The sequence below is a fragment of the Cervus elaphus genome, chromosome 29 (assembly GCF_910594005.1).
Source record: "Cervus elaphus chromosome 29, mCerEla1.1, whole genome shotgun sequence".
NCBI lineage: Eukaryota > Metazoa > Chordata > Mammalia > Artiodactyla > Cervidae > Cervus > Cervus elaphus.
Window position 1 is genome coordinate 50,545,326 of NC_057843.1, and position 12,378 is coordinate 50,557,703.

General features: G+C 41.3%; 1 protein-coding gene and 1 long non-coding RNA gene across 6 annotated transcripts in view; one reads left to right on the forward strand and one right to left on the reverse strand.

Annotated features, from left to right (window-relative positions):
• The window catches only part of LOC122685786, a 47,412-nt gene extending 39,780 nt beyond the window's left edge, over positions 1–7,632 (forward strand). The window contains exon 5 of the long non-coding RNA XR_006338547.1: positions 4,030–7,632. This is a non-coding gene — a long non-coding RNA (uncharacterized LOC122685786). The remainder of the gene's footprint in view (positions 1–4,029) is intronic.
• Positions 1–12,378, reverse strand: part of PRUNE2 (prune homolog 2 with BCH domain) — a 277,828-nt gene that overhangs the window by 24,557 nt on the left and 240,893 nt on the right. For 4 of the 5 annotated variants that reach the window (XM_043890692.1, XM_043890690.1, XM_043890694.1 and 1 more), the window contains exons 12-13: positions 7,627–7,800; positions 4,904–4,912 (exon numbers count right to left, since the gene is read on the reverse strand). In XM_043890692.1, the coding sequence (XP_043746627.1) occupies positions 4,904–4,912; positions 7,627–7,800 (183 nt within the window). The remainder of the gene's footprint in view (positions 1–4,903; positions 4,913–7,626; positions 7,801–12,378) is intronic. The other variant, XM_043890691.1, reaches the window with a different exon arrangement.

Below are 12,378 nucleotides of genomic sequence, written 5' to 3' on the forward strand. Positions count from 1 at the left end.
AGTTTGTCCTAGTTGTAGTAAACTCTGTGTTCCTTGAAAACTCATCTTTGAAACATGTGGCAGGTGTTGGTCAAGTCTCCACAAATTTGTCTATAGAATCTCACGTGCCTTCCAGACTTAAAAATGGAAGCAATGCACTGTACTTTTATTTTTTAACATCTGTTTAAAAATATTTGTGATTGTATCATATAACATAGTTCTAGGCTTTAGAAACATTAGAGATTTCCTCAAAGCTTTGAGTAGGAGGACAGAACACACCCTCAAGCCTGATCAGAATTTGGCGTGTTTCATTTTTTCAGAACTCTAAATACCCCTCTGGTGATTACAAGGCAGTAAAATACTGGCTAGATATAGATTTGGATGGGCTTAACTCTTGAAAAGCAGTTTAATGAGATGTTTTCTACAAGGATAGAGAGTATGACTCTGCCACAAAAGAGGTGGGGGAAGAAAGTGATACCAACTAAAAATACATCAAATTATGGGTTTGTGTATATTACTAATTTGAGGCTGCTGCAGATAATGCTACATATCTTAGAAGATGTTACCTATGTAAGTGTATACCTGATGCAACACGTTTGCAAAACAGGACTGCAGTAGCTTCCCTCTGGATTTTTTGCTTTAGTGCCATCTTTTCCAATATGTAGGTATTTTGCCAACTTTTAAAGAAGGTGGTATGAAGGAAAATGGCATAAGGAGACATATTTTCAAGTATTTGTTCCATCAACAATTTCATTTAGGAAGATTCATAACTGAATAGAAATCCACAAAGGATAGGGTGGCTTAATGACATTAATCCTAACTCCACTAAAATATGCAATTAAGCTCAGTGCAATGAAAAAGAGAGTTCATTAAAAGAGGAAATAGACATAATGAATCCATCTTAAATATAAGTACAAAATCATCCTTTTGGGAGACATCAGGAGAGGCTGAGACAAGATGGCAGAGTAGAAGGACTTGAGCTCATCTCCTCTCAATGAAAACACCAGAATCACAACTAACTGCTGAACAACCATCAACAAAAAAGACTCAATCCTATCTACCCCCCACCAAAAAGATATTCTATACCCAAAGACAAAGAAGAAGCCACAAGAGACAGTAGAAGGGACTCTTTCAAAATATAATCAAATTGCAGACCTCCTGAGTGTGTGAACTGCATACTAGAAAATAATTATATTGCAGACGTTCTCCCACAGGAGTAAGAGGAGTGAACCTCACATCAGACTCCCCAGCTTGGGGGTCTGGTATTAGGAGGAGGAGCCTTCAGAGCCTTTGGCTTGGAAGGCCAGTGGCGTTCAGTACAGCAGTTCCATAGTACTAGGGGACACAGAGATTCCACTCTTGGAGGACACACATGGTTTAATGTGCACTGGGGCCCAGGGCAAAGCACCTACCTACAGGTCTTGGAGGGTCTCCTGGGGAGGCATGGTTGGCAGTAGCTCATTGTGGGGAAAGGACACCGGTGGTGGACATCCCAGGGAATACCCATGGGTATGAGCTCTCCTGGAGGTCACCATTCTGGCACTGAGACCTGGGCCCACTCAGCAACCTGCATGCTCAGGCCAAACAACCAACAGAGTGGAAACATAGCCCCTCCCACCAGCAGATAGTGAGCTAAAAATATACCCCTTAACACGGCCCTGCCCACCAGAGGGACAAAACCCAACTCCACACCAGTGGGCAGGCACCAGGACCAAGAAGAATTGCAATCTTGCATCTGGAAGAATACGGGCTTCCTTGGTGGCTGAGATGGAGGAATGGAGATGACCACAAAGACAGACAAATATGCAGAGAAATAGCTTTCAAACAAAGGAACAAACAAAGGAACCAGAACAACTAAGTGAAGTGGAGATAGGCAGTCTACCTGAAAAAGAATTCGAAGTAGTAATAGTAAAGATGATCCAAAAATCTCAAAAAAAGAATGGAGGTACAGACAGACAGGATACAAGAAATGTTTGATAAAGACCTAGAAGCTTTAAAGAACAAACAGAGATGAACAATAAGTGAAATGAAAAATTCACTAGAAGGAATCAACAGCAGAGGAAATGAGGAGCAATGCATAAGTAAGCTGGAAGACAGAATGGTAGACATCACTGCCATGGAACCTAAGAAAGAAGAATGAAAATAAATGAGGACAGTAGCCCACCAGGTTCTTCTGTCCATGGAATTCTCCAAGCAAGAATACTGGAGTGGGTTGCCATTTATTAAACACACCAACATTCACATTATCAGGCTTCCCTGGTGGCTCAGATGGTCAAGAATCTGCCCTCAATGCAGGAGACCCAGGTTTGATCCCTGGTTCAGAAAAATTCCCTAGAGAAGGGAATGGCTACCCAATCCAGTATTCTCACCTAGAGAATTCCATGGACAGAGAAGCCTGGCAGGCTATAGTCCATGGGGTTGCAAAGAGTTGGACACGATTGAGTGACAAACGCTTTTCACATTATAGGGGTCCCAGAAGGAGAAGAGAGAGAGAGGGCCTGAGAAAATATTTGAAGAGAAAATAGCCAAAAATTTCCCTAATATGAAAAAGGAAACACTCAAAGTCCAGGACATGCAGAGAGTCCCATACATGATAAACCCAAGAAGGAACACTCAAAGACACATATTAATCCAAGTGACAAAAAGACAAAGAGATAATATTAAAAGCAACAAGGGAAAAGCAATAAATACAAGGGAATCCCCATAAGGTTATCAGCTGATCTTTCAGCAGAAACTGCAATCTAGAAGGAACTGGCAGGATTATTTACAGTGATAAAAGGCAAAATCTACAACGAAGAATACTCACTCTACCCAGCAAGGCTCTTGTTCAGATTCAGCAGAGAAATCAGAAGTTTTATAGACAAGCGAAAGTTGAGAAAATTCACCACCACCAAACCCATGTTACAACAAATGCTAAAGGAACTTCTCCAGGCAGAAAAGAAAAGGCTAGTACAAGAAACAAGAAAATCACAAATGGAAAAGCTGGCTAGTAAAGGCAAAACATACAGTAAAAGTACGGAATGATCCCCACACAAATAATATAACAAAACCAGCAACTGTAAGGAGAGTACAAATGCAGGACATTGGAAATGCATTTGAAATTAAGAGACTAGCAACTTAAACCAATCTTGTGTATGTATATATGTATATATATAGAGAGAGAGACTGCTTTGTCAAAACCCGGTAGTAACCGCAAACCAAAAATCTACAATAGATTAACACACAAAAAAGACAAAGTAATCCAAATACAATACTAAAGATAGTAATCTAATCACAAGAGAAAAAAGGGAAGAAAACTTACAAAAACAAATCCAAAGCAATTAACAAGATGGCAATAAGAACATACATGTCAATAATAATTTTAAATGTGAATGAATTAAATGCTCCAACCTAAAGACTTAGACTGGCTGAATGAATACAAAAGCAAAACATGTATAAATGCTGTCTACAACAGACCTACTTCAGCTCTTGAGGACACATACAGACTGAAAGTGAGGGGATGGAAAAAGGTATTCTATGCAAATGAAAATCAGAAGAAAACTGGAGCAGCAATACTGATTGACAAAACAGACTGTTATGAGAGAAAGAAGGACAATACATAACGATCAAGGGATCAGTTCAAGAAGAAGATGTAACAGTTGTAAATATATATACACCAAATGCATGAGCAACTCAATATATAAGGCAAATGCTAACAGCAAAAAAAGGAGAACTTGACATGTACACCTGCTATATTTAAGACAGACAACCAACGAAGACCTACTGCCTGGCACAGGGAACTCTACTCAATATTCTGTAATAACCCATATAGGGAAAGAATCTGAAAAAGAATATATATAACTGAATCACTTTGCTATACATCTAAAATTAACACAACATTGTAAATCAACTATACTCTAATAAAAAATTAAATTAAAAAACTTTAAATGTAGATGTCAGGCTGCAGGGTGTCAGGATAATTTTGAGATCATGACTGCTCAGTTTGATTTCTTTTTCTATTTCTAGAGAATTTTTAAGAATGTCTTTTTTTTTTTTTTTTTTTTTTTTAAGGAAAGACTGAGGTTTATAAACTACTTCAGAAGTCATCTTAAATGGCAATTCATCTCTTTGTGTCACTGATGTCTGTCCTTGGAATGTCATAGTATTGCGTTTGCTTGAGTTTATTTAGCCAAAGGAATACTGAATGGTCAGCTTACTATGTCCTGATCAGTGACTAAGTTGGGAATGGCTCTTTCCGTAGTAATCACTGAAATTGACAAATGCTGGACTTTGCATTTGTGGGCAGAGGATTTGTAGGAAGAGAAGAGGAGGCAAAAGAAAGAGAAGGCAATGAGGAGATGTAGTGTGTAAGGAAGGAAGGAGAAAAAGAAAGATTTTGTCATGAAAGTTTTCCTTCTAAATCAAGAGCCACGCCATCACTGTCAGGCTTTGGAGCTATTCCAGACAGCGACTGCTGGCAAGTGCAATAACGTGAATGAATGGGACCATTTGAATTTTTTCTTTGCCAATACCTCCAAGGAGGTCAGCTAACCCAGTTTCTATGCTAAATATGCAGCTTACTCAAGTGAAGTTCCCTGTCAGCGAGTGCAGCGTTCAAGTGAAGTTTGGCTTTTTAGACCATGTATTTTATCAGATTCTCTTCTCAGTAACAGTGAGGTGAATTCAGAGTGTATGTGCTGAGGTGTGTGAGCTATCCCACGGTGGTATCTCCTGGGACCCTCGGAAGCAACGATGCAAACCTTACCTGAGGCAGGACAGAGAAGCATGAAAGGGACGGAACACAAGTTTGCTGGCCAGCAAATGGGATGGAGAGAGAAGGAAAGATGCCACAGGCGCAACCAAAACACACACACACACACCAGCCTGCAACTCTTCTCCTCAGCCTTTCCAGGGTCATTTGTCCAGCAACACTGCAGAGGGTTACCTGAGTCTCCTATAATGAAATGAGAAGTAAAAACACAAGACAGGAGACTCCTCGTTACAACGCGTTGGCATGAGTGCCCTTGGCTATTTAATTGTGTTCCCTGTTTCAGGTTCCAAAATGCCAGTTCTAGCCTCAAAGCGACCCCACACTGTGGGCTAATCCAAACCACCCAGACGTCTCCTTGCTTTTCTGTATAAGCAGATGGCAGGAATGTTACTCGTGGGCTTGCAGGAGGTGACACTGGCTTTGAGATCACTCTCTTCTTACTGAGGAAGTAACCAAGGCCCAAGAGAGTCAAGTGATGACCAAGGTCACAGTATGAGTGGTGGTCAAGATGGGTCTTGAACTCTGTTCTTCTACATTGCGCACAGAGACTCTGGCCACAGCTCATATGAAGCCACCAAAGCTGAAGGCTGAGTTATTTGTTCAAATACTCAGATACTGCTCTCATACACAGATGTTCCCAACTGGTGCAGACACTTGCAGGGCCTGGCTTTGCAGCAGACCGCAGCAGTGCTTTTAATCACTCCCAGCTAGCTGTCCAGAACACTGGACAGCTGGCACTTTCTTACTGGCCTGAGTGAGAAAACGTCCTCATAGCAAAGTACCAGACACCAAAATGACATCTCTGTTCACTCTGGGCGCTGCTTTTTAAATGCTCGTCAGAAGCCAGGGTGACAAACTCAATGGACTGAGAACTAGCAAGTGTCATCGTTAAGGTCTGAGAAAGTGATATGAGTTTCCAAGACAGCCAAGCGTTGGCAAATTCAGAAGTAACGTGTGAACTGTCTTCACCTACAGAGCAAAAGGCTGGTCAGGGTGGAGGAAGAGGTGGCATCGCGCTCATGATCTGCTGGGTGCAGCCAGAGGCACGTCATGCAGGCCGGCGCCTGGAGAGGGCCAAGGCAGAGCCAGGCAGAGAGGGGAGGCGGCCTGCTCTCTCCAACAAACCAGACGGTCACGCAGACAAATAAGGAGCTCACAGCATGGAACAGAGAGGAGCCAGTGCCAGGGGGAGCGGGGGGCAGGGAGGAAGCACCGCAAACCAGGCTATCCCTGAGCCAGCAGGGGTTTTTGCAAAGAACATGATGGGCAGAAGCAGTCGCTTTTCTGGACTCCAGTGTGCTGATGATAATCACTCTATCCTGATTCAGGCAGTAGAACCATGGGCTCCATCCACCCAGCTTCACTGTGGTTGACAGAATACGCAGGCCAGTCTGCTGAGCTAATGAGAACTTGGCCTTATAAAAGCACGGGAGCCATGAGCCTGCCTTCTTTACAACAAAGGGACTCCTAATTTATGACCTGAATGGTAAAAATGCACAGGGAAGGTCACTGGGTGACTTCGATTTACTTTGACAGACTTTTCTACATTTCTTGTACCTTTTAGAATGTACACAGGCTAGTTTATAGTAACCTTTGTTTTCTTTTTTTTTTTTTTTAAAGCAAACAAATCAAAAATACCTGATGGGTGGTGTAAAGGATCTTCTGGGAAAATCTAGATGATTTTGGATTGTGGTTTTCATTAGAAGAAAACAGGATTGACTCTATGGCCAGCTGCCTGTCATTTTCAGCAAGATTAAGCCTGTTCTCATTCCAAAGACCTGTGGGAAAAGTCTTTCTTAGAGGAGCTCTCCCTGGGCCATGTTACCATTTCAGCTCAAATAGTGAAAAAGGAAGGTCCAGGCCAGGAACCCCCATAGGCGTTTCCCTTCTCTGTCGTGGGTGGGAGCCCTGGGTGGTCTTGATACTTACATGGAGGGAGCAATGCATGAGGCAGAAAGTGCAAAATCTGTGGTGAAGGGGACTTGGAAGGAAAAAGCAAAACATCCTTCTGCTTGATAGGAAACCAAAGCTCGAGATTTAATGCAGTGCCAAGACACTTATTCCCCTGTCCTTGTTAAGGAAGACAGAACAATTGCTTTGTCAGCTTACACTTTTCCTAGAACAGCGGAGTGGTTAGGGAGGTGCCTTAGGGCTGCAGGGGAGTTGTGCATGCAGCAGCAAAAAAATTTAAAAAAGCTCAAAAAGCCACTTAAATTTTCTGAAGTTGACAATCTTCAGTGTATCATTTGTGCTCATGTTATTTATTTTTTTGTGAGTCCAAAATTCAGGCTCCTGTAGTTCCAAGACAGCAGTGAAAATGCGAAACAGAGCTTTTTCTCTCCCTTGTCCCTCATGAAGCAGGTGGAGACGGTGGCTAGAGCGAGCTACTGTCAGGCACAGAGGTAATGGAATTTATAGAAAAGCAAACTTTAAGTGGGGGTGGGGTGGGGAAGGGACCAGGCTGAGTCTCAAAAAGATTTCCTAAAGCTTCTGAAGAGGATTCAAAAGATTGTTCTGGAATTAAAAGCACCTCTTATTGCAGGCCATGTCAAAAACAGACTTGAAAACAATTCAGTTAAAACCCTACAAGCAATCCATAGGAATTCCATACAGACGCTATTGAATTAGACAACTGTGGCTTTCAAGAAGTTTGCACAGAAGAGGACAGCTATCATACGTGGTGTGAAAGGCATCTTTCACCTTGGAAAGTTACTTTTGTATAGTAGGCTTTCCAGTGTTCACTGAATTGCATATGAATAATACACACAGTTCTACAGTGCCCTGAATGTTGACTGTCTAATAGCATCAACATTAATAGGGATGTCATGCTGCAGAGAACCCTAGTTTTGTTTTATAATTAAAAAAAAAAATGGGCTCCAGACTTCCCAATCCACTACCTCCGTGAGAAATGACTCTCCTATAGGGCTCGATGACCTTCATGTCAATCCGCTGCTCCTGTTCTCCAATCACCACGGTCCTCCACAGCCGGTTGTCCTCCCGCTCCTCTTCCGCCGTATATTCTGGAATAGACTCCGACTCTTGACCAGAATCTTTGTTGCCTGTGGAATCCTCTGTAAATGAAGCACAGAGCAAGGATGAATGGGCAGGACCTCTACAGGTGAGGCAGTCCAACAACTAGCTACCTCCTGGTAGACTCAACCTGATGAACTCCTTGTTCTGTGCAGCTCCGAAGCTTGACACCATCCGGACTTCATCAAGGACACTCAGTGAGGTCTTCCTGATTGACAGACGAATGACCAATCCATTGGTAAGGCTAAGCTGAGGGTGGGGCTAGGAGAAGGTCTGGACCACTTGTGTCTGTAGTGGTCCAAGATGGGGATAGACTGGGTGCTATCCTCTCTTGATCATACAGGTTGTGGCCTGCGGTCTTTCTGATGGTGTAAAAAGCTATTGCTCATCAGGCCTTATTTTCCTTGGGCCACATTTATTGGTGTAACCTGAGTACCCAGAGTGTTCTGGGGCCGCTCAGCTCAGTATCTTGATGATACTGCCAGCCTAGAGCTCCACTCTAAGACTCTAACAATGGGCTTGAACCTCCTCTATTGGGAGCACATCTGGAGATTAATTTGATATAACTTCTTATAAGTTTTTCAAAATATGCTACACAAAGATTTTACAGTAAGTGAGGGACAGCCTTTTAAACCAGAAGTGCTCCAAGCCCCCAAATTCATAAGACCCTTACTTGTGCGTGCCCAAGGTAACAAAAAAGCCCACTGAGCATTCTTCGGCAAAAATTTACTACTCACTCTTGTGCATAAAAAAAAAAAAAGCAGCTATATTTAGTTTTTTTTAAAGAATAAGCAACAATTGTTTCCCTTTTTACTTCAAGTACTAGTAGAATTTAACAATGGTTATTCTTTGTATGTTTATGTAATTTGGTAATAAAGGCTTATTTATAGTTTTCACAATAATTCTATGAGGTGTTAATCATTCTTAACTTTCCATTTCATAAGAAATTGCCTTTGATTTACACTGCACTTGCATTCTTTTAATGGCACTTTGATAACAGCAACAGCAATATTTATTAAGCATCTACCAAATTATCAGGCACAGAGGAGATGTAGTGGCAGACATGATACCAATGCAAAAACTCTGAAGTAATTACCTCAGATCACAGAATCAGGAAGGAAATATAATCAAACCCTTACCTTTTCTACTCTTCTAAGCTATCACACTGCACCCTGAATGTGTAATTGTCTCAGCCTCATTTATTTTACTATAAGGCAGTGAGTTCCTTGGGCTAAGGAATCATGCCAGTTTCCTCTTTAATATCTGCCTTCACCAACCCACTTCACACTTGGAAACGCACAGAGTTTTCAGTAGAACTTGGGAAGGTGAGTGAGTAAAGAAAACTTGGACAAGTTCCTGGAAATATAGGTAATCTGTAAGGGAGCCACAACAGGACTGTCATGTTCCAGAAGATGTCGCAAGACAGATTCAAACACGTTTAATTACCTGTGACTTAGAATAGCAAAGTGAAGGCCAGCTGGGAAGCAGTCCTAGCGCCTTCTGCCAACACCAATAGCTACCACCACCTACAGAGCCTGGCCTCACGCTGGCTTTCTCCGCATTCCCACCAGCACTCGCTGCTTACTCAGGATAGGAAACTAGCAGCCTTGGCTTCTGACTAAGCACTGTGTCACTTGTGCAAATCCATCCATCTGCTCTGGACTCCCTATCTGAGATCCCTTCCAGCTATCCCCCTTCCACTTGAGTTAGGGCCCTTGGATACCCCTCACAGCTCCCCTTCCCAGGACCCTGTTTTCCTATTTGTCTCTGTTCCCTCAGACCTCTGGGCTCAGGTGTGGGTTTGTCTTCTGAGGTTCCAGTATACACCTGCTCTTATCCACACTGTAGGCATCATCACCAACACCTCTTTACCCTGTTTGGGACCTCCTTTCCCCACCTCCTTTGACTGATGTAAATTAAATAGAGAGTTCTATAACAGGTAGGGGGACAGTACACTCTTTTAAGGTGCTGAATTCTAGAAGTCAACAATGTAAGCTGCTGCTGCTAAGTCGCTTCAGCTAGTAGGAAGTAAAGGTAAGTTGTTTTACTCCCTTGAATTAACAGTATCTTCCTGATCTTAATAATCCTTCTGCTACAACTATAAATTACCATCTTTCCCCCGCCATCATTTTCTCACTATGTTCAAAAGTTTCGGGTCTCATTTAAATCTCTGTCCCTAGGCCCTTCAAATTTAATGTTTGGTCTCATACTCTCATCACTAAGAAATGCTTGATTTTCTTTGTCTTCTTTTCTGAATAACAAGCTTTTCTCCCTTGCTGCTTGCTGTTGAAATCAATTAGCCCTGGTACACAAGGGAGAAGTCAACTTGAACATTTTCTTTTGTCTTTGATGAAATGATTTAGGACACAGGCTCTGAATACCCTGTGCTGAAAGATCACAGTGAGGAATCTACCGTCGATGATCATATGAACCAATGGAAGATGAGGTCAGCTGTGGCCTCCAGTAGGGACATACATCTATAAAGGGGACTTGGTCTCTATGTTGTGCTCTTGCACTGATAATGGGAATAATCTGAAAAATGCCTTCAAAGACATTCAGTATGTTTGAACTTCGAATTTTTTCAAGCCAAAGAGCTCCCCCTGCCCCCTATTTGTATTATCTTTAGAAATCACTTCCAGGAAGAAAATGAGTTTAGGTATTATTATTCATGACATATTTGATCACTAACATAGGCATAGTTATGAATCTTGAACACACTATGTATTAATCTAGACTACTGACCTAGAGAATAGGTTGAATGTTACTAATTTAATTTGTAGGAGTGCTTCCTAAATGACACTTCATCATTCAAGACATGTTTAATATTATGCTAAATACCCAAGGAGATTTATTAACTAGTTTTTAATTTTCATTTTTAATATACCTTTCATCTCTCCCTTTTATTGCTACTTAGTATCCAATGTGTATCAAGGTTTTGTTGAGCCAAAAGCATATATAGCTTTAGGGGGAGGGAGCTTTTTAAGGAAAATAATCTTTTTTTTCCCCAAATTGTTCGAAAGCATATGGACATATCTCTACAGGCTTTTCCTGACAGAATGAAGCTTCATCTTCTGTCAGTATCACAAACTGAGAAAATACTTTTTTCCTGTCGAAGTATGGTTCAGTCCCGTTGGAAAGAGCAGAGCTGGGATTCAAACGGGCTTTCTCCGTTCTCCTTGCTATTGCTAGAGTCCTAGGCACATCTCTTTTCCCAGATGACAAGACAAGAGTAACTTTCTGATGGTCTTCCCACTTTCATCTTTTCATACTCCACCCCCTGCCCCCCCACTCCATTTGAACTTTTTGTTAGAGGAAAGACATCCTATACACAATTAAGAAAGTCTTTAAAGTTCTTCAGAACAGGAATGTGAAAACTCAGCACACAAAAATACAAGGAAAAATCATCTTTTCAGACCACATCACCATTATCATGTATCATGTATCATATGCTTGTGGGTACAACAGAATAAGCTCCGCACTTGACTGGTTTATAAGCAGAGTTAAAACAGGGAGTTGATTTCATAAGCTGGTTGCCTGCAGGCTGTGAAAATAATGACCACAGAAATGAGGTTAAAGTTAAATGAAGTGACTACCTGATTATCTGGAAAAAATGTGAGACTACCTTATTCACATAGGAAACTGTCCGTCATTAGGGGTTAGTTTTAGAAAAGATAAATGAGGTCACTAAACATTGCTAGGAGCCTAGGAAGAAAAAATATATGAGCACATGAATGTTTCTTATAGTGTTCTTACCAGAAATATTCAGGCTAAAATTCGTTATCATTTTTCCATTTCCCTTACGAAATGCCTTTGCTTAGATCTGAATTATGGTAAAAATAATTCTGTGGTCAGTTTGAAAACAGAAATAGGTCATCATAATTTTTTCTGACTTTGGATATTTCAAGTTTATAGAATTAGTTTAATAAAGTATCTTTAAAAAAGCTAGATCTCCCTTAGTTAAAAAAAGACTCATCTGGTAAATCCTTCACTATCTACATATTTTTGATATCTTTGGCATTTATAAATATCAAAGGACATCAAGCCTCCATTATATCATCCTTTGAATGGTATTTTCCAACTATTTGGACACAATTATTAAAGTTGCTTGGAAGGGATGATCAACTTAACATCTTTTGATAATGAGCTTCAAAATTTTTTCCATAAGCAAAATCACACCATGGGCAAATAATCTGGCATCAATGTTTGGTCACCAACTACTGACTAAAACAGGCAAATAATGTGAACATCCTTCAAGCACTTGGGAAACTAAGGGCCCTCAAGTCACCCCAGAATGGTGGGATTAAAACAGCATGTAAATGTGAAGATGGGTCATTAGGCTTGACTTCAGGCATGCTATCCTAACACAGTAAAAGACCCTCCTGTTCACTGTCAGCGCATTTCTGGAGAAGGAGCATGGCCCAGGAGTTGCAGACAACAACTCGGGTTTTGTGCTGGCTCTGACATTTACTAGCTACGTGACTTTAGGTGAATCACTAAACCTCGGGGGTACCTGTTCACAGAGTTGACATGAGGATTAATACAATTAATATTTATAAAGCAGCTAGCACAGATCCTTGACACACAGCAAGCACTATGAAAAGTGTTCATTAAATAAAATT